Here is a 22,483-nt window from a genome sequence, read left to right as displayed (position 1 = left end):
TCTTTTTTTTTTTTTTTTTTTTTTTTTTTTTTTGTCTTTTGTCTTTTGTCTTTTTCCGTGTCCAGCAACGGATCGCAACCCTCAGTGTTGCCCCCGTACCGGACCGGGGACCGGCAACGGGATTGCAACCCTCGGTGTTGCTCCCGTGCCTCGCTCAGCCAGTGAGCGGGAACCGGTCTGTATGTGGGATCTGAACCCTCGGGCGGGAGCGCCGCTGTGCTTCCCAAGCGGCGCACTATCCAGTGCGCCACCGGACCGGCTAGTCTCATAGCTTTTAACACCATTTATATCTGGCATCTTCTAAGTCTATTTCTTTAGCCAATGCTTCTCTCCTGGACTCTAGACTCTATATCCAACTTCCTACTTAACATCTCCACTTGGATGCCTCAAAAAGTATCTCAAATATAGCATATCCAGATCTGAGCTCCTGATCTTCCTCCCAAATTAGGTTCTTCCTCCAGAATGCCCCAACCTGAAGAATGGCAATTCCATCCTGAGTTCCTCAGTCTGGAAAATCTTGATTTTTCTCCTATTTCTCTAAACTTTACACCCTACACCCTATCTGCCAGCAAATACTACTGGTTCTACTTTCAAAATACACCCAGAAATTAGCCACATCTTACACCTCCCCACCATCCTTGCTTAAGCCGCCGTTGTCTCTGTCTCACGGCAAGAGCATCCCAACTAATTTCCCTGCCTTTGCTCTGGTTGGAGAGTCTATTCCCAACCTGTCAGCTGCAATGACCCTTTTAAACTTTTGGCTATAGGACCTTATTAACCTCTCCTGTCCCTTTACCTCTCTCACCTTATCTTCTCTCCATTCCCCAGCCTGTTTCTGCTCCAGCCACACTGGCCCTGCTGCTGTTCTTTGAACAAGCCAGGTGCCCTCCCACCTCAGGGTCTTTGCATTTGTCTTGCTCTCTGCCTGGACCTCTCTTCCTCCAGATATCTGCATGGTTCTTGCCTTCCCATCTTTCAGGTCTGCTCAAATGGCACCCTCTCAGGGAGTTCTCCCCTGACCACCCTGTTCTACCTGGCAATCCTCCCTGCCACCCATCCTCCCCAAGCCCAACACTCCCCATCACACTTCCCTACTTTCCCTTCTCCATGCCATTTGTCACTCTCAGACATTCCTCATTTGCCTCCCTGCACTAGAGTGTGAACTCCACAAGAGCAAGGACTTTGTCTACTACTGCGTCCCCAGTGCCAAGGACTGTGCTTGGTGCCTCGCACATGCTCAATCAGACCACTGCTGAATGAGTGGTTCTCTTAGATCTCCTGCTGGGCCCTCTTTGCTGGCCACCCTTCTTCCTCCTCCTTTCCAACTGTGGGTGTCCCCAAAGCTCAGTTCTAGTTCCTGAATTCTCCTTCTGCCATCTGTATCTCCATCCCACTCACTCTCTCAGCATCAATAATCACCTCTATCTCCCCCTTTTTCCTTTTAACGTAATCTAAATAATTGTTCCCATGATAACATTTTTACTTGCTCTGAAACCTCTGCTCAACAGTAAGCTTTGAAAGCAAAGACTATATTTGTTCCTTCAATATCCAGTTGTCCTAAGACCCAAGTATGCTCTTTGAGAGCTCACTGAAGACGTGTTGAGTGGATGAAGATTCATTATGTGCTCCTGCTCACCCCTGGTCAGGCTGGACGTGGGAGCCTGAGATCCAAGATGGGTACTTGGAAAGCTCTACATCAAGCTGCTGGTCAATGAGCCATTGGGAGGCTCCATCTCAGGGGGATTTAATGAGTCACAGTGGATCAATTAGCCAATTCTTTGGCTCACTTGAAAGAACCTTTTTTTTTTTTTCCTTTTTGACCGGGACTGGCAACGGGATCGCAACCCTCGGTGTTGCTCCCATGCCTCGCTCAGCCAGTGAGCGGGAACCGGTCTGTATGTGGGATCCGAACCCTCGGCGGGAGCGCCTGCCGCGCTTCCCAAGCAGCGCACTGTAGCAGTGCACCACCGGGCCGGCCCCTTGAAAGAACCTTTTTTTTTTTTTCCTTTTTGCCCGGGACTGGCAACGGGAACGCAACCCTCGGTGTTGCTCCCATGCCTCGCTCAGCCAGTGAGCGGGAACCGGTCTGTATGTGGGATCCGAACCCTCGGCGGGAGCGCCTGCCGCGCTTCCCAAGCAGCGCACTGTAGCAGTGCACCACCGGGCCGGCCCCTTGAAAGAACCTTTTGTAGCCATTCTTGGATCTTATTTGTCTTGAGTATGTGGACAACTGAAATTTTTTCTGGCCAGGAAAGCAATTTCATTTCAGGAGGCCCACCTTCCCTCAACACGCTGGGCCAGTGAGGACCGGTGTGTCCCCAGGACAGCAGAGCTGTTTTCCTGCCTCCTGCATCAGACTGTGTGGCCTTGAGGACAGGACTGGAGTTGAAGTCCTTGTATTCCCAGCCTGGTGCTGGGTGCATAGTAATTACGCTGTCAGTAGTTATTACACAAAGAAAAGAAACCCAATCTTATGTGACAGAAGTTCTCTCTAGATCTCCTTCCCCCAATCCAAAGAAAACAGAGAAACATACTTTCCTACCTCGAACCCTCTCTTTTATCATTTTCTTTCCTTCACTGTTATAAAAGCCTGGCCTAAAACATTCCTTTTCTATGAATGTTTCCGGACCAATCTCATTTGTCCATTTCTCTCATTTCTCCTCAACACTTCTGCACGTGGCTTGTAGTACAGCAGCTTGCACAATTGTGTTGTGAGCATCATGAACTGGTCTGTCCCCATGTGTGTGCCCCATGTATGAGGGGCTTAAGGGGCTTGGGGGCCATAGGGCATAGCTACAGTTCCTATCAGCCTGGGCACCCTGAGGCAGAGGGCTCTTTCTTTGCCATCCTTTCCGTAGCCCAGCCCAAGTTCTTATATTTGACAAGTGCTCAGTGATGCAACTGACCAGCACATAATTGGCACTCAATAAATGTTTGCTAGATGAAAGAGAAACGCGTGTCAAACCCAGTGCCCACAGAAGGAATACTGGGAAAAATGTAAAAGAATCCAAGTCTGAGCACAAAAGCTGCCCCCTGAAATCATCAGATTTTGAGATGAATGAGAGAACTTGACTGGCCCACAAAGAAAAAATAAAACAAAACACTCTTCTAAATCCCTCGATGAGCTGCACAATTTCAGTATTGTATTTTCTGTCCCGAGGAGCAATATAACCATACTCCCCTCTGGCAGTGCAAGGATCACGGGCTCTGTTGAAGATCTGGGTTCGAATCTCGGCCCTACTGCTTTCTTTCTGGATGACACTGTTCTAAGTCACTCAACCTCAAACTTTCGTTTCTTTACTCACATATAGGGGATGATCATAAGGGTTGTGGTGAGGATGAAATGTGATAAAGGAGATCATGCTCTCGGAACCTAGTAGGAGCTCAGTAAGTAACAACCTGCATAACCCCAGTGATGGGGTTTCTGAAAGGGAGGGAGCTGAGTGCCTCAGCAGAAAAGGAGAAAGAAGGGTGTTGATGGGGCCTCCAATGGGGCAGGAACCTCCTGGAGGACATTTAAGAGAGGGGAAGGTATGTGTGGAGATCTTTCCCAGTGGTCCATTATCCTGGAGTTAGGCATCTACTATGGACGCCACACTCCTGGGACCAGGTAGCTCTATTCTGTGAAATCAAGAAAGCCAAAAACTTCTCTGTGAAAGCAGCTGAAAAGCTGAAAATCTCAGACCTTTGGAGGTGGTTTCATACTGAGGAAACTGCAGCCCAGAGAGGGGAAGTGACTTTTCTAAGGTCACACAGAGAACAGATGGCATAGCTAAGACTAGAAACATATCAGGAATAATAATATCCAATAACCAGTCAGAACAGGCTGCCTGGACTGAAGTGGAAGGTCAGGCCTGGGAGTAGAACAAAAGTGATCCATACACTGAGCCAGCAGGAAGGACACCAGGAGAATGGGGCTCAGCAAGCTGCTTTGTGACAGTGCTGTCCTAGGTAACTTGCATATATTATTTTGTTTAGTACATATAATACCACTATGACCTGGATGCCATTATTACCCCCACTTTGCTGATGTCGAAACTGAGGCAGAGTTTAGATAATGTCCTAAGGTCTCAGAGCTGGAAAGTGCAGAGGCTAGAATGCAGCACAGGTTTGTGTGGCACCGAAGCCTGAGCTCTTTCTGTACAGTTCTGCTCATTTCCAGGCTAGAGGCTACTCCACCATGTAAGGCCTCCCTTCCTCCCTGCAAGTACACAGAACACTCCATCACCTCCCAAACAATACTCAAACACACTTACACATGCACACACATGCATATGCACACACATGCATGTACACGCACGCACATGCACGCACACATGCACACATATGCATATACACACGCACACTCTAAGCTGGTGGGGACCCGGTCAGGCAGGAAGATGGCCTGGTCCATTAGCAGCACTAAGCACAACACATATTTATAGCCCCAATTACAGCCTTCATCTCCCACTGCAGCGAAGGAGCTAGAATAGCAACAGGAATAGTTGTGTGCACTGGGGTCTGAGGCTTCTGTAGCAATAACTACAAGATTACAGAGATGTTAGCAAACCCCGGTGACGGCGGCTCTATTATAATGATAAATCTACAGCTTTATATAGAAATAATGAGATTGGGGACGGGGGGGTGAGGGACAAGCACTGTGATTTTTCCAGTTGAAGCTCTGGTTGGAGAGACAGTGGCAACCCCCCGGGAATGCTCAGGAGACCACCAGGGGACCTCAGTCAAGTCAGGCCTGAGGAAGGGCAGCAGGACTGTCAAGGGCAGCCGTGCCCAGGGCTGGAATGGACGTGATGAACTCCCCTGATTTCCTTCCAAGCCTGAGCTTCTTGATTCGGTGGAATACCAGGGGCCTCCAAATACTCCAGCAGCCCAGTTTGCCTGCTTCTCACCTCCCAGCCAGTGCTGTATGTTAGCAACTATGCTGCCCACACTTCCCTCCAGAACAACCTGCGGGTGAGGAGGTAAGTGTCCCTTGTGGCTTAAGATTTGCAATTAACAAAGAGCTAGACTCCCCGGATGTTTACCTCCCCTTCACTAGCCTTGCGGCTCATTGTTCAGTGGCTTGGAGAAAACAACACAAACACTTCAGGCTTTCCTACTTCAAACCAACTAGAGCACTGGAGCAGGGAGGAACCCGCCTGGATCCACATGCCAGGGCTGAATCTGACTGTCCCACACCAGCTCGAGGAGCCACAGGGGGCAGCATTCGTGGCACTCCTGTGACCACAGAGCATCCTCCTGAGCCCCATTCTCACGGTGCTTCTCCTTATGCTCAGCCTGTGGATCACTGAGCCTCTGCTTCAGTCCAGACTACCTGATCTGACTGGTTAGTGTCTCTTTGCCATCCCAGACACAAGCCATCTACTTTGAACCATGCCTCTGAATGCACAAGTTGTTCTCTCCCCACCAAGCCTAGCTCTACTCATTTTCAAAATACTACTTGAACTTCTCCTCCAGGAAGCCTTCCCAGGTTAACCCCACCTAACTCCAACTGCTTCTTTAACAATCCTTTCCTTGTGCATCAATATATAGTTTTCATTGGATTAAGCAAGCCATTGGTCATTCAACAAGAACGTGCTGGGTTCCTATGCTTAGCCCTGAGGAAAAACAGAAGAGCAAGTCAAATGTGGAACCCAAGTTATTCCTGAGCCACTGGGAAGACTTTTCAAGACAGAATGTGATTCAGGATATAACTGAGGGATACAGAGAACACTTCAGAAGGGTGGTTGCTGCGAGACAAGAAGGCCACGTAGTGAAGGACCTCAGGTAAGCTTTGAAAAGTGGATTGGTTTGGGCCAGGCAGAGAGGTGGGGGACAGTCCTGCCTGACAGAGGGAACCTTGTAAGCAAAGATGAGAGGCAGGAATGTCAGTTATTTTTCAGGGACTAGATTGGACGGGGCAGAGAAGCTGCCATGTTCCTGGGCTCAGGTCCAAAGTGCAGTTCTGGGAAGGGAATGGGGCATGCAGGAGTGATGTGAGTGCTCGTCTGTACTGTCCCCTCTGTGCTGGCTATAGGATTTCATATACGCTGAGTGCTCAGTCATTCCCAGTGCCTGTGACTAGCGCCTCCCCAGCACCCAAAAATTAACCAGCCTTGTTGCATTCCTTCCTCTTCCTGTGCTTGAGTCATTGCCCGTTCCTGAGAAGTGTGCCCGCTGGTGAGGCTGTGGGCTGGAGGGTCCCAGGCCCTCACCTGAGGAGGAACGTCCAGCTCAGACAGACTGCAAGCAAGACAGGGTGTGCAGCCATGATCCTGGCTCTACAGCTTCTGGAACTCCTGGGTCTAGACCCCTCTGCTCCTGGCTGGAATACTTCCCTTTCCTGGAGGCCTATCAAGTTATTTATACCAGTTCTTCTCCACCTACTTTAATTCCTCTTATCCAGGAGACCTTCCCCAGCTGTACTAACTCTTAGGGATCTTGAAACCACACACAGTATATAGTACTTGCTGCCTTGCATTGCCAGCTACTGCACGGACATCTCTTGCCTCTGTAATTAGATGATAAGTTTCTATGGGCTGAAGAGGCTGTCTTCTATCCCAGCCCCACTCTCACCTTTCAGTGCCCAGCACAATGTTCTTTGCATGTTGGGAGGACTGTGATGATTTGTCCAGTGCTCTTGGATGATCTGTCTTTTTTGGAAGCTGGGCTGGGGAAGTGGGGATGGGACAAGGGCGGGGACAGCCAGAGAGCTCTAGAATATGGGAAGTTATATCCAGGTGAAGGGCTTGCTTGGGCACAGACTGCTTATTCCAGGACTGAGGTTTGCATTCATGCCTGGAGCTGAAGGCACAGGATTGCAAGGTGGGGACTTTGCTGAGAAGCAGAGGAGGTTCCTAACAGGGCTGAGCTGAGGTCTGCTTCCCGTAGCCCCTGGCCCTCACATTCCCACCCTCAGCCCCTGGGTCAAGGCCTCACCGTGAGGAGGGTTGGGCTGATTTTCTCTACCAGTACTGTCATCATAGTGAAGCCACTGCCTTAGGAGATGCAAGGGGAGAGCTGCACCAGATGTAAACTTGAGAGTGATTTATGGAGCGAGCTCCTGGGCTTGGGGCCTGTGCACAGCTGCTGTTCTGGCCCGCCCTTTCTGTCTGCCGGTTGGCTGCTTGTGCTGTTCTTGGGGCTGACATTTCAGGAGAACAAGGTGAAGAAAATTATGGGATATCAGGCTGGATTGGTCAAAGTCAGCACCAGGGTCTGGATGAGCCCAGAGATCCTGGGGCAGAAGCAGAGCCCACCAAGCTACTTCTCTTTGAACAAATCAAGATTTGTATCCTTTGCCCCCCAGAGTGGGCCTTATTTTCCCAGCCTCTCTTCACAAATTCAACTCAGAAATATTGACTATTGACTGTCCAAAGGGAGGGTTTGCAGACAGAGTGGGGTCACCCCTCCCCCAGAGATAAGGTGTAAGAAACATCCAGGGAAACACTCAACCAGTTAGCACTCAAGACGCCACCTGCAAGGCCATTGGAGCTTGGTGGAAACGCCCCTGCTGGGCTCTGGTTGCCCTGGCGAGCTTAGAGAGAGGTTTGCCAGCCACACCTGCAGGAGGCCGTTGCCCAGCTTCCTCAGCCCAGTGGACTGGAGCGCACTGTCTACACCAGACCCAAGGGCTCTGGCTGTGCCCTCTCCAGTTCTCTGTGCCAAACCTGTCCTCCATTCTCCAAAAAGCCAGCTTGAGCCTCAGCTATGTGAAACCTTCCCTGGTTAATTCCAGTTGTGAACAGCCCAGCATCCACCTCCCAGGTGTGGATTGGCCAGGTCTCCTTTCAGGACGGCCTCCCCCATCTCCCAGGCTGCACTGGGAAGACGATGCCTAAGAGAATGAGCTTTGCTGTGTGTAGTCATTAGTGTTGTTCATGAAGTTTTTGCAGGTCTCCTTCTGATCACATGATAGGATTGCTTTGCCCCTGCCCCCTTGGTTTTAGGAGTTGCCATGTGTCTTGCTTTGGCTAATGAAATATGAGTGGAAGTGACATGTGTCACTTCTGCATGGAAGAGTTAAGAAATAATGCATGACTTGCCATGTCCTCTTCCTCTTGATGTTTAGTTGTGAGAGCACATGTGGATATGAAGCCTCCATTGGCTTGAATCCCTGAGTAACAAGGTCTCTACCTTGCAGCCAAGCTGCAAAGCTCGGTTTTCTTAAGCCACAAAGTCCTAGGATTGCATGTTGCAGCAGCATAAACTGGTTCATCCTGATTGATACAGCCTGTTCTTCATTGCCTATTCTAAGCTTCTAACACACATCAATGCCCTCAGTAGATGTTGCTATCTGATTCAATCTATGGGCCTGGCCCAATTCTTACCCATGATCAAAGGGACATAAAACATAGTCTTATAGGGGGCAAACCTGAGGTCTAGCAGGTAGACAGAACCACCCCAGAACATGCAATCAGAAGCAATTGCTAAAAATTCCTTTCCCTTCTCACCCACATGGAGGCTCTGTTGTCCCCCACCCCTACCTGGGCAGAGTGCAAGGACTTCCGCAGGGTGGTCTGGGCCATTGGGCAGTTCCCAGAGTCCCTATTCAATACTGAAGAGCAAAGGCCCATTTGTCTCTAGGTAGTAAGGGGTTGGGGATATGTCCCACCCAACCCAGAACTGTAAATCCTCAAGAAGCCAAGAGAAGAGAGCTGTACTCACACTTGTTGCATATTGGATGTCCTTCCAGATGGAGGTTTCCCGGGACAGGTCAGAGGCCTCAAAGAGGTTGTCCAGGATGACCTCCCCAATCATGTCATGGCGGGAGAAGCGGTCGAAGTCAAAGACACTGAGATGCAGCTTGCGGTCGGCCAGCTCCTCGTAGGGCACAGGGAAGTGGAAGTTCTCATCAAAGGTAGGGTTCAGGGTCTTGCGGTGCACCCGGGTCTGCAGCTTGCATTTGCGGTCAGGCAGGAGGTAGATCTTGACGTAGGGGTCAGAGCTTCCACAAAAGTCCTTGGCAGGGAGGTCAAAGGCCTTCAGGATGCGCACAATCAGGGTCTCACTCTCATAGTCATAGCGTAAGCTGAAGTTGATTTTCCCGCAGCTCTTGGCAGCCTCAGACTTGGCATCGTCCCCATCCACTGACTTCTGCTTATAGAGCTCGGGCTTGATGCGGCCAATGCTGGTGGGCTGCTCTGCCGCTGGTGGCAGCTCATTGCCGTAGTCTACACTGGAGACATGCATCTGCCGGGGCAGGTGGCGCTTGAAGGATGAGTGCCTGGAGGAGGGTGGGAGGGGGCAGAGAGAGTGTGGTCAGGGCTCAGGGGAAGGTGGATGCAGGTGGATGCAGGTGGATGCAGGCAGACACAACCCTGGTGGCCCTTGGCTCATCTTACCCCTGTGGAGCCCCCTTTTCCTCCTTCTTGTTGGCCCCACTTTTCCTATGCACATACTTTGTACACAAGGCTGTTGTGAGCTTTACGTGCCTTAATATATGTAAAGTAGTTGGAATGGTGCCTGGCATATAGGAAGCTCAATAAATTTTAGCCTTTGTTATCATAACCATTTTTTCTGCTTTCTGGGGCCTGCTTTCTAGGTATCTTTCCTAGTAGACACGACTCTGATTCCTCCATTAAACCATGAGATCCCTTAGGAGAAGGACCATCCTTTTTTACTCTCAATATGGCACTCCCTTTATCACCATCACCACCACCATTTACTGAGCACTTACTATATGGCAGGCAGTGGAGTGGTTATAAGCATGGGCTTTGGAGTCACACTGCATTGGTTAATTTCGGCTTCGTCATTTTCTAGCTATGTGACCTTGGGCAAGTTATTTAACCTCTCTGTGCTATAAAAATGAGGATACTAAAAGTAGCAATTGCATAGGATTGCTGTGAGGGTGAAATGAATTAATACGTGTGGCGTGCTTAGAACAGGGCCAGGTGTATAAGTGATGCATGTGGAAGCTCTAGTTATCACACAGATTCTTTCATTGGCTCCTCACGACAATCTCACAAAAGTCATTAGCCCTATTTTACAGTTGGGAAAAGTGAGGCTTAGGGAAGGTGAGCAACTTGCCCTGGGCTGTATGACAAACTGTCATTGTGACTCCCAGCACTTTCATTCCTGGCCTCCATTCTGAAAACCAGACCTCCTTCCCTTTGGTTAGTCCACTGGGAGCCTGGAGAGACCTTTCAGGGACCAAAGAATCCACAAGAGCCCTAAGTTTTGGGTAAATACAATGCCTCGTACATGCACACACATCTTTTAAAAGTGTCTCTGAATTTAGAGTAGGTTTTTGTCATTATGTGGTTCTTGTTTTCAGTTAACAAATGCCATACATACAAATGTGGTCATGCAGGGAACTCTGAGAGGTTTTAAAGAAATCCTTATTCTTAAAATGTTAGGACTCTCTTGCCTTGTATCCCATACACTGCAGACTCTAGCTACTGAGGCTTTACTGACATATCCCTAAACACACATTGAACTTTTATGCCTCTGGGCCTTTGCATATTCTCTTCCCAATGCCTGAAGTCTTTCCCTCTCTCAAACACAGAACATCCCCCACCTACTCTCCCATTTCCCCCACATCTCCTAGTTGATTGCCCACCATGGTCACACCATCTGATAGACTCTTCAATCAAAGGACACGGGTCACTATTTGTATTTCTCACTGGCTGGAATCTCATTCACGTATTGAATAGGGAGTGTGGATATGTGGGGGTTAGGGAAGCGAGGGATTCACCCCTCACCTGGTGGAGGATGCAGGCTCTGTGGTTTGTCGCTGCAGCCGCGTGTGACGCATGATGTGCTCCTTGACCGACATCTGCACCTCAGCCGGGATATCTGGAGACGTGTGGCTGATCTTCACAGCCGCCTCCAGGAAACCCAGGGTGCTGGGGTCCTTCAGCTTGTCTGCCATGTTGCCTCTGGAGCTGGGGCTCTGGAGGGCCTCCAAGGGGGGATTAGCAGAAGAGGGACTGGAGGCCTCCTTGTTCCTCCAGGGCATCCAGCACAGCTTCCAAAAGAGAAAGAGAAAAACTGCCACCAGAGCCACGCCACACACAATAACTACCACTGCGAAGAGGCTGACAGAGGTGCCTGCCCTCGGCATGAGCCAGGCAGGGAGGGACAGAGACAGACAGAGGTGGGGAGAAGCAGGTGAGGTTGTTGGAAGAGGGGGCACACAGAAGGGACAAAGACGGAAGAAGAGAGAAGAACGATCATGAGAAAAGCTGCCAAGTCAGAGGGAAAGAGGGTTTCAGGGTTGACTCTTGGTTGTCCACTTTGTGAGATACCTGCAGCTTTGCACTCTCCACAGTCTGGTGTCTCCAGCATCACCCCTCCACCCCCCAGCAGCCTGGGGAGCACCTGGGCTGCCTCTTCTACTACCTACTGGCATGTGCACAGGGAAGGGAAAGTAATTTAAGAAGCAGCCTAAGCAAATGTGCAAACTCGTGAAGCGTTCACGTTTGGATGCTGTTTGAATTTCTATTAGAGCTGTTACTATGGCCAGACTTAGAGTCTTTTTTGTGTACAGCTCTCTTCCTCAGCAGGCTGTGAGGCCCTGCGGGCAGAGGCTGGTTAACTCATCTTCTTCTCTTCCTTACCACACCCCTACCCAAGGTGGGAGCTCAATAGACATTGAACTGCCTTCTAGTGAATGAGATTGAGTATAATCTCCTTGAGGGCAGGGATTAGCTTCTTCTGCACATAGTAGGGGGGATTCAGTGTACTCTCACAGCACACAGGGAAAGTTGTCCCATATCCAGAGGGATCTGAGAAGATGAGAACAGCAGTCACCCTCTCTGGGGAGCCAGCACTGCTGGGTTACTTGCCTGGATCGGCTACCACAGCCATGATCAGGGAATAACAGCAGAGTCCTCAGTTTCTGAGCCACCTCCCCTCCCCCTCTGCTCCCTGCAGAGACTTTCCCTGGTCACAGGGGCTGGGGTTAGTGCTTCACCTGGAGACGGCCAGGGACCAGGAAAGCTGATTCTAAGTTAACTCTTAGGCTAAAGCTCTCCAATGTGCTGTCATGCACCTCAGGGGGCACAAGAGAAAACAAAATTCAGATCATTTAAATATTTATTTATTACCTTAAATAAAAGAAATCAAAAATTTAATATATAGTTTGATAGTAATAATAGCATTTTATTATTGATTTAGTCAATTTTTTCAACATTACTACATCCAAGGTTAAAAGCACTTTTTATATTAACTCATTTAATCCTCTCCAGTGAAATAGGCACCATTATTGTCCTCATTTTACAGATGTGGTAACTGAGACACGAAAAGTTAAACAGATTGGTTGGGTCACACAGCTGGTGAGTGGTGGAATTGGGCTATAACCCAGCCATTCCGGTTCTGCAGAACCACTCTGTAAAACATGTAACTTGAGAACAAATAAACATATGTTCGTTTGTAGCCTTAGAGGTACTGAGTCAATTTTTTTTTTTTTTTTTTTTTTTTTTGGCTGCTATGAGTTCATGATCTCAATGGTTTGTAGACTATTTTTCAGGCCCTTGTACCCCTGGACTCACCAGGAAAGCTACCACAGGTACATGTGTCCTTCCTCTCAGTACCTGGCCATCTCTAGACCCTTCGCATCTGTTCTCTGTTACAGCTGTTCTGGATGCATTCTCTGCAATATGAGTCACCTTAAAACAAAAGGTATTTCCAGGTCTTTGCTTTCCTTTGATCATACATCTTACTTGCTCTGGTAATAATTAGAATTTTAATGAAAAGGAGGGTGGGGGGAATTCAGAAAGAACAGAGTGCATTTAAATGTTCAGCCTGACAAAAAACTGAATTCATAAATGAAAATAGAGATTGGGGAATTGTTTTTTCCTCAGTGTGGCTGCTATTTCAATTGCATCTCCACATAACCCCCAGCTGGTGCTCCCTCAGAGCTGTGATTAGGGAAGACAGAGAGTATGGATTATTGGGAATCAGCACCCAGGGTTCAATACTGGTGATACAAGACCCAGGAGGCCCTTCCTATGCCTGGAGAATCTTCTTGCAGGGACTAGGAGAGCCTGGGCTTTTGACACCTCACAGGCAGGCAATGCTAGGAGAATTAGATCCCCCACACTGAGTGGGTTTATCCCCACAGGGCATACAAGGTGGGGAGCAAGGCCGTTAAGAGCAGAACCAGGCCAGGGGAGGAGGTGATAGCAGAGAATTTAGACCGTTTAAAATCACTACAGGTGGCCTTGAACTCAGCCAGCCCTCACCCCCTGGTTAAAGGTGCATTGTGGTTGGGAAGGGATGTAGCCTCCTGTAGTGGCCTAAGGGCTATGCAAAGGCCCAGACGACCTGAGATACATGCCTTCTTACTCTGGGCTCGCTGGGGCCAACTCTCTGGGGCCAACTCACCGGGACATGCTGACCTCTAGGAAATCATAAGTGCACAAACAGCCTTCAAAATCCCTTTCCCACTCATGTCTTGTTTGAACCTCAAGTCTGTGAGGCAGATAGAGCTTTGATGGGCAACTCTGCCACCTTTCCTAGTCCTGATCCAGTGCACTTCCTATTTATACCATGTACTAGCTTGAGGACAAGAGGGAGGTAAGCCTCCCCTGAGGAAGAAAGTGCTTAGCACAGCACTGAAAAGAGAAAGTACTTCCTAAGTATTTGTATTCTTCTTCCCTCTCTTCTTCTTTATTTTCCCTTCAGCCTGGAGAGAGAGAAGCAGTGCCCTAGAGTCAGACTGGACTCAGTCAATATGCACCGCCACTGATTTTAAACTGTGTGACTTTGGCAAACTATGTAACCTTTCTCAGCCTCAGTTTCTTCATTTATAAAGTGGGGAAAATAATAGTATCTACCTTCTAAGGTCGTTGTGAGGTTTAAATATGAACAAATATGTATCCAAAGTGCTAAGAACAGTGCCTAGAATGTAGTAAGGAATAAAATAAATATTAGCTATTGTTTATTAGAATTACCTAGTGAGGCCTAGTTTTGAACGTCCCTTAGTTTTAAAATTTGTTTAGTGGGTAGAACACCTGCAATCCATGAACACTAATAAATAGTGATAGCTTTAACCTTATCATTACAAACCAAGAACAATCTCAGCAAGAATAATGTAACTATCTCATAGTAGCCATGTATATCTCAAGACATAATACACACTATATTAAGGATCACACATCTCCCAGTTTTTCTGTTAATATTCATATGCTTGCTACTTTCTCTGTTGTTTCGTCATTACCATCACCAGCCAGCCAGTGAGCAGAAGCAAGTTCCAAAGGAATAAGAAGAAAATCATGGAAGAAAAATCTACAATTAAGGACATCCTATGCTCTTGCAAAGTTTTCTTGGAAATTGGGGGAAAGAGGTCCATTATTCCTTATTAGTTGTGAAATATCTTCATTCAGGTATCAAAGGAGCTTCAGTATTCTGTGGGCACCTGGTTCGGGAAACCAATTACCCAGTAGCCTCCGGGAGAGAAAAGAGCTGTGGAAGGAGGCTTTGGAAACATGGCATTCCGCAGGGGCATGTGGCTTCTAGTGCTGGCTGGGAAACCGGACTTAACCAGGTGCTCAGTCACAGGGTGGACATCTCAGGTGGGTACCAGTACCAGAATGACCACAGAACACATACTATGCTCATTGCTTTCTAACTGTGTGACCTTGAGCAAGTTATTTAACCTCGGTTTCCTCTTTTATTTAGTGAGCTTTCTAATTATTCCTACCTCACAGAACCACTGTGAATTTCAGATAATCTAAGACCTTGAGCACAGTCTCTGGTACATGATGAATGCCCCCCAATGTAAGCTGCTATTATTCTTCAGATTTTTATTTTGGTGGAGGATAATAGTTTACTGTGTATACAATAGACCCAAAGCTAGGCCTCTGAGGCAGGGAAGAAGGACACCAGATTAGAGGGTAAAGCATCTGAGGGATCTTAGGCCCCTCTTCTCTCCTGGGATGTTAAGGTTCCCTGAAGGCCATCAGGGTAGGACCTGCTTGTCACCTTAAATGAGACTGTCTGTCAGGGGTGATGGCCCATGATCTCCCTCCCCTTCCAGAAAATGCTGGGTTATTAATTAGCAGCCCAGGGCTTTCTTATCTCCCCCACTGACATTTCCCCCTCTCCTTTCTCCACCCATAGTGTTAGGACTCATCAGCAGTTCTTATCTCTTGCTATTGTTCCCATTTTTCTAATGGGCTCCATGTCAGAAAAATCCATTTTGTAACAGTAACAGGCATTTTCACTAACAGATTATAATTGAAAAGATAAACTGGGGATAGGAAGAGAAAAGAAAGGACCATTTCCCCTGCTCACTCCAAAGCCAGAGATGGTTGACCTCGGGGTCTGGGGTTGCTGGCAGATCCTTAGAAATGGTAGTGCTCAGGCTGTGCTGAGCAGGAGCTGCCTGGCCCAGCTCTTGTTCAGACACAAATGGAGATACAGACAAAGCACAGCCCAGAGACCAGAGAGCAAGTGACACAAAGGCCCACAAGCCTGGAAGAAACAGAGATGCTGGGCATAACCATTAATATTAATACTAATAATATTATTTATTTATTTCTACATGGTAAGCATTAAGCTTTATGTTATCTAATTTAATCTTTACAGCCTCCCTAAGAAATTGGTATTCACCTCTCCAAGATAGTAAACCAAGTGTAGAGATGTTAACTAAGTAACTTGTTCAAGGGTACAGTGCGTTTAGCAGAAGAGCTGGGAATGGAACCTAGGGCTTTCTGAAGCCAAACTCCAGGCTCTTGAACCAGGCATCTGAGAAAACTGGAGGTTGAGCTGAAGAACTGTGGAGTCAAAGTCTGAACAGAAAAGCTGAGGAGGCATTTCTGAGTTGTAATCAGGAGAGAGTAGGGGGGCATCTTCTACTCTTTGTCCTGACCCTCTGAACCTGAGCAGAACCCTGGAGATTCAGATTATAACCGCTTCCTAGCAACATCCCCCACCCCTCAATCTATTTTCTTCTCTGGATAGTACAGACACTGCAGGTTACCCACCAGCCACCAGGCAAATAACCAGTGGCCTCTGAAAGAGCCCCAGCCAGAAATGTACCTGAGGAACACCTGAGTGTGAGTGTGTGTTTGTGTGTTGGGAGAACAGGGGCTATTCTGTACTGAAGCTCACAGACGTGGTCCATTAATAATAAGCTCTGCCGTGGCTTGTAAATTTATTAGAACCCAGTGTAATTAAAATTCAGGGTAGGGGGAAGGGAGAGCAGAGGGCTTTTGCTTCCTTTCCTTCTTTCAGAGATCCAGGCTGAGCTACCGATGGGGATAATTAGCAGAGTCCAAACAGAGAAGGAATTAATGCTCCTGAAAAAGCCATGATGAGGAGAGACAATGCCAAGCTAATTATGGCCGCACCAAGCTTTATGACTGGGCACCCGCTTCCACCATCATTAAGGGACTCAGAGATAAATCGGAGACTAATGTGGAGTGTTATAGCTAACAGAGCATTGGCACTAATTTAGCAATTATTGGTATTATTATTTTGGCAGATGGTAACTACCTTTCTGCCTGATTGGTCAGAGCATGTGGCCCCTCTGAAGGTGGATCAAGGCTGGAGTGATGGGGGAGGGACAGACACAAAGCCAGAAAGGTTCTTTTCCTTCTATGCTCCTCTCCTTGTTTATATCAGCAACTAGTGAGAGGAGAGGTCTGTGTGGGTCCTTACGGAGCAAGAAACAGAGTTCAGCACCCCTGAAAGAGAAAAGGCAGGGATGAGGAAGTGTCATTTTACCTCAAGTGTCTAGATCCGGATGCCTTGCTCACCTCTACTTTCAAAGGACCCTCTGATTTCAGTTTCTAAGTGTGACCCAGTCCTTAGAGGCTTCTTTTCTTAAGCAGGACTAGCAGGGGTGCTACCTAGCTCAGTCAGAGAAGGCATGCCACCTTCTCTTTCCATGCTTTCCCCCACTCTAGACAACGCTACACAGACCCTAAAGAAACCTGGCCTGATCCGGATGCCTCTGTGCCAGTCCTAATTATTTGCCACCACTGCAAACTCTGCAGAAAGGGAAAACAAAGTAAAGTTAGAGCAATTAGAAGAGAACACATCTTTTGTACAGATCTTAGAGGGATGAAGGATACTGGAACTACCACCCTCGAATTGCCCACAGGCAGTCAGAGGGAGAACAGAGCTAGAACTGTAAATTTAAGGGCTCTCCAACTCCTAGATACTGGGCCCTGCTTCTAGAATCCTAAAGCTCAAAACACACTAGAGTCAGAATATTACCTCCATGGGTTCTAAAGGATCATGCATTGCACCTCTCCTCAAAGAAGGCAAAAATCTGCAGAATTCCTTCCTTCCAGGAAGGAGTAAGGAAGTGGCTGATTATTCAGTAATAGAAACAGAACTTTGTCTTTTAATGAAATGTTGTGCATTTAATTAGTCATCACAAGCAGAAAAAAAAATTCTCTGTGTTGAGAAAGGCCAACTTCAAAGCCAGGTGGCTGAATCACACTTCTCCAGAATCATTAGCAAAGTGAACACACATCACATACATCTCATGGCCACAGATAAGCTGGAGAATAACTCCTGGAGGGGCAGGGTAGCTCGGGGGCTCCTGTTAGGTTCCTACATTTCCTGGAACACTTCTGGACCTTTGCTTACTACCTTAAGTCCAAAACCCATGCTATCTACACCTACCCCTCTACAATTTGGTCTATGGAAAAAGTCCATTCACCTCCACAAGGCAAATGACACAAGGAAAGGTGGATAATTGCCTGACAGTGTCCACTTGGGGGGAGGGGGGGATGGCTGTGGCAGTGATTGTTAAGGAGGAAAGCAGATCCCGTGACTTTACAGTATGTTAAGGAAAAGGGGACCTTGCTTTTGGTTGGGACAATGTGTATACAGGTGTTTCCAAGTCAGGGTCTGATTAATTGAGATTTCTTGTGCAATTCCTGGCATAGACCCTGGTATAGAGAAGGATTTCAGTAAATGCCAGTGGAGTCTGAGTCTCAACTGTTGAATCTCAGGGTGTTACTAGAAATACCATGAGCTAGAGATTTAGAACAGGAGGAAGGCAGGGGAAAACAAAATGTTAAAGACAGCAGGGCATGCTCTAGTCACTCACATTTTTCATAAAAGTGCAAATGAAAAGATCCAGCATTTCTCAGCTGCAGAATCTGAACCCAGGCATATCTGGGGTTCAGGGAGCAGACTGGGAGGTGGGACACCTGGGGGCTTGGTCCTGAATTCCACAGCATCTGCCCAGACCCTATACTCACCTAAATCTCCAAGGTCCCAAAGCCACTCTCAACCATTTTCTTTCTTTTGCTATAATCGAGGATCTCCTTCTGCCTCCCCTACCCCTTTCAGCCTCCCAGCTAGGCCCCCGGGGCTTTCTGGGGCTTGTGACTCAGCAGCCAAAGTTAAAGTTTCCCGAGGTTGACAACCCAAATTCTTCTTCTGAAGCAGCATGCAGGGAAGGCATACTGATTCATCTGGGCCCACTGGCTCTCACCCCTCAGGCTTCTCTCACCCTCAACCTAGCAGTGTAAGCAGCTGTCATTCCAGACTAAGGGGCATGTCTCTGGAGTTAGAACACCAGGGCCTTCCCCTATCAGGATGTGCTATCCACATACACCCCCCCTCACCCCCACCCCAGCATTTCTGCCCTAGACAGACATGGAGGTCCAGCTTCCATCCCAGGTGGAACTGGACGGATGTGTTCTCACCCTTTAGGCTCTGAGGGGTCAGGACCAGCATTAAGTCCCCACTAGAGATGGATCACTGGAGGAAAAGATGGAAGGGAGCTGGGGAGTAGGCGGAGGCAGGAAGAGACTCCCTGACTTGGGGAAGATTTGTCTGGTGGGTGTGGGGAGCTGGGTGATATAGGAGGGGATGGCACCAGAGAACCAGAGTCTAATAATACTTGCTGGGCCTAATCTGTTCTGAGAATCTCCAACCTCCATCACTGTACCTCCCTCTAAAAGTTCTTCTTTATGTCTAACCTCAGTCCCTTCTGCTGCAGTGATCAACCTATTGATGAAACATTGCCAGAGCCAGAGAAAAGCAGCATTCCCTAGACCCATACAGAGCTGAGGTGGGCTCCACATGCCTCAAGGCTAAATACAGCCCCCCCCGCAAGCCTCCCCTTGGCCCACTACTGCTCCCCCCAATGGCTCTGTTCCTAACCCAGAATCTACCTCTCTGTCTTCGACCCTTAATGGTAATTGAAAAGAGGACTCTGGGACCTGCGGCCACTGGGGAGGTTATCCCACCTGTACCTGCTCTTGGAACCGTCGCTCCTGTCCCTGGCTTCTCGTCCCTAGAGAAGCGCGTGGGGACCAAATTCCCGCCTCTCGCGGCCCCCTCCTTCCCCTCCCGCGCCAGCGGTGCGGAGCCACGGGGCGACTCCCACATACCCTTAGGCCAAGCACCGCGGGGGTCGGGGTCGGGGCACAAGGAGGGGTGGAGTCTGCGGCGTCCCCAGGAATCCTTGGTCCCCTGCAGGATCTCTCTACCCCCACTACGCATTCTCTCCAGGCCTCGCACTGCCCCCAGCTTCCTCCCCCAGAGGGGATGCGACCCGTACTCTCCCCCCCGGACCCTCCAGACATCGGGACAAAGAAGCCCCACTGCAGCGGGCGAGCGTGGCCGCAGGACACTGGTGCAGCAGGTAAATACCCGGGGCCGTCCGGCTGCCGCGCCACCGACCCTCCCGCGCCTCCCACCTCCAGGGCGCGACACGCCATTCCCGCTGTCGCGACTCCCGGGAGACGCAGCAGCTGCGTGTCGGGCCCCAGCCCCGCGGGGCTCGGGCTCGGGACTCACCCGCTCGGGCGAGCTCGACTCGGCTCGGGCTCCCGCCTCAGCTCGGCAGCCGCCCGGGGCTGCGTCCAGCGCAGGTCCGCGCGGCTCGGGCAGGAGGCGCCCTCTTGGCAAAGTCGGTAAGAGGCACCGGCTCAGAATCGCACCCGCCCCGAGTCCGAGTGAGTCAGAGAGAGACCGAGGGAGCGAGTTATAGGGGCGAGCGGGGGGGAGGGGGGAAGACGCCGCGACACCCTCCCCCACCCCGCCCCCCGCCCCCCAGTGGAGACGAACAAAGCCACTGGCAGCCGGAGAGACACCCGGACACAAAGACCTCGTGCCAGCCGAAGACCCAAGTTTCTCCCTGAGAGACCCAGGGGGCTCGGCCCGCGTTCACCAAGAGAGCAGACAAACTGACGGACAGACCGACTGATAGACCCTGGGACATAGACGCCCTCGAGGAGACAAGCTTTCTTCCTCAGCTGGATGCCCCTCGTCTCCTGCCGGATCCAGCGACCCCTCCCCTGGCAGAACGCACGCAGGGAGAGCCGAGAGACGCGAGGGAAACTGGTGCCCCGCGGGTGCCGCGTCCCGGGAGCCCGGCTTTCCGCGGGGACCCCGCAGAGGTCACACGGGAGGGGCAGAGGGGTTCTCTCCCTCCTGGGTCCTTTTTGGATCTCTCCTTGCCCTGCAGGGGATTGGCCGAAGCTGGTTCCGAATCCAGAATTCCTAGCCGGAGTTCTCTCTCAGGTTCTAGGGCTCCTGGGGCCGGTGCTTTGGAGAAGGGAAGCGGGCAGCCAGGACGAGAATGCAGGAAGGGTGGGGGCCCGGGGTCTCCAGTTACCTGTGGCGGCCGCGCTCGGACTCCGCTCTGGGAGCTGCAGCTCGAAGCTCCTACAAGTCTCCACGTTCAGCCCAAGAGGAGGCGGCCGGGCCCGGCACAGTGAGGCCAGGACCGCGAGCGCCGCCTGGCACCGAGGCCCCCCGTCTCCCCACACCCCGTTCATGCCCGGGGCACCCAGGCCTGCGGAGCAGCCGCTGGAAGCAGCACAGCTGCGGGACTGGGGCGGGGCAAGGCGGCCCCAAGAAGACCCTCCCGCAGCGGCCCCCTGCGGCTCCGTTCTGCTTTTAATCACTTCTCCGCAGGGTCCCCGCCCCTCACGTGGCATCCCGCAGCAGCTGGCAAGTCTGGCGCCTCACGGTCGCCCCCTCTACACTCAGGGACCAGCCTGAGTCCGGGCAGAATCGTGGCGGGGGGACACGGCTGTCCTGCATCTTGGAGTGTGCAAGGCCGGGAAAGAGTCGGGGTTCGGGCTCCGCATTCACTGTCGAGTGTGACTTTAGGCCTCTTTAGCCTCGATTTTCCTCTCCGCAAAAGAGGTATAATGACAGCGAGTGCTTCAAGGGCTCCCTGGGGATATAAAGATAGTGCTTGTGAAAACACGGGGTAAACTGCCACACGCCACACAAGTGGCAGCGAAATAGATTACCCCGTAAGAGAAAGACGGCCGACCCGGCGGGGGTAGGAGCGCCTCGGCCGCGGTTCCGGATGGGAGAAGTTAGACTTGCTCCAGGTCCCAGCTTCGGAGGCAGGAGACCCCAAGACTGCGGGGCGACGCAAACTGCAAGAAGACTTTCCGAGCCCCGCAATCCTGCGGTCCGCGGCACCCGCACGTTGCTATGGCGACGGGAGGCAGCGGCCGTCTCTCTCCATGGCAACGGGAGGGAAAGTTTCTGGCGAATAGGAAAAGGGGGCATTTCAAGAGGGCGCTCAGTTCCCGCCAGATCCACCTCCCCCATCGGTTCACCAGCACCAGAGATAGTGTATCTTTCTATCAAGCGCAGCGAGGGCTGAAAGGCCGACAACTAAACGGGAGGATGGAGGCTAGACTGTAAGCAGGACTCCCCCGGGCACTGTGGCGTGAGGCCCAGGAGCAGGTCGGCTGGGGGGCTTCAAGGCGCCTCACTCAGCCCTGGAAATCTGCGGGCCATCGCCGGGGCGGCCGGGAAAGCGGGGCCCTACGGGGCCTTATTGGGGGATGGGCCCCTTCGGTGTGGGGCTCACCCGAAGCTCCACACTCGTGTCCCTTTGCCTTCTCAGAGCTGGGAGGGAAACCGCGGGTCTGGCGTGTGCCCGTGGGGCTGGTGGGGGAGGAGGGTCTTTCCTTCTAATTAACACGCTAATTGGAAGTGGCTTGGGCGGTGACTCACGTTCCGGAGGGAGGAGGTTCGGAGCCCCAGCTCCTGGCGGTCTCCACAGCTGCCATCTGCGCCAGCCGAGCCAGTCGGCCCTTGGACTTGCGATCGCCGGGCAGCTGGTGCCGAGGCCTGAGAGGACCCTGGCCTAGCCAGGTCGTTTCCCGCCCGGGACGCGCCCCCTGGCTCTGTCCGCGGTGCTGAAGGTCCAAATGGTGCAACTATCCCGTGGGCATAGGGTTGGAGGAGGGGAGAGAGAAAACTACGGCGGGTTTGCAGCTTCGACCCTGACCCCGGGCACCTACGATGGGAGAGGGCTAGTAACTTAGGCGGGAAGGATTTGAGCAGGCATGACCCCGGCAACACTATGCAATCCAGGCCGCCTTCCTGCGGGCGGTGCTCGGTTGCTGTTTCAAAAATAGATGAGGCTCTGGAGTCCCCATTAGCCATCCCGGTGCTTCTAAAGACCCACCGGAGGAGCCCAGAGGCCCCATCACCTTTCCTTCCACCATCTGATGCAGAACCCAGCACCTGGGAGAGACAGGAGCTGGGAGGCCCTTGGCCACACGCTCATTAGCAGTTTCCTAAGCAGCGGGCTTGTGTTTATGTAAAATAC

The 22,483-nt window shown here is 50.8% G+C and overlaps 1 protein-coding gene across 7 annotated transcripts in view; it reads right to left on the bottom strand.

Moving 5' to 3' along the window:
• The window catches only part of SYT6 (synaptotagmin VI), a 61,987-nt gene extending 41,214 nt beyond the window's left edge, over positions 1–20,773 (bottom strand). For 2 of the 7 annotated variants that reach the window (XR_550625.1, XM_008574455.1), the window contains exons 1-3: positions 20,516–20,773; positions 10,683–10,948; positions 8,647–9,205 (exon numbers count right to left, since the gene is read on the bottom strand). Coding sequence is in view for 4 of the 7 variants with exons in the window: in XM_008574455.1 (XP_008572677.1) it covers positions 8,647–9,205; positions 10,683–10,939 (816 nt within the window). In the remaining 3 variants the exon portion in view is untranslated. Of the gene's footprint in view, positions 1–8,646; positions 9,206–10,682; positions 11,032–19,695; positions 19,745–20,515 lie in introns of those variants that run through there. The other 5 variants (XR_550626.1, XM_008574457.1, XR_550624.1 and 2 more) reach the window with 4 other exon arrangements.
• Between the last annotated feature and the right edge of the window lie 1,710 nt (positions 20,774–22,483).

The sequence above is a fragment of the Galeopterus variegatus genome, unplaced genomic scaffold (assembly GCF_000696425.1).
Source record: "Galeopterus variegatus unplaced genomic scaffold, G_variegatus-3.0.2 Scaffold1052, whole genome shotgun sequence".
Classification (NCBI taxonomy): domain Eukaryota; kingdom Metazoa; phylum Chordata; class Mammalia; order Dermoptera; family Cynocephalidae; genus Galeopterus; species Galeopterus variegatus.
The sequence above is the reverse complement of the archived record's forward strand: the minus strand, read 5'-3'. Positions and strand labels throughout refer to the sequence as shown.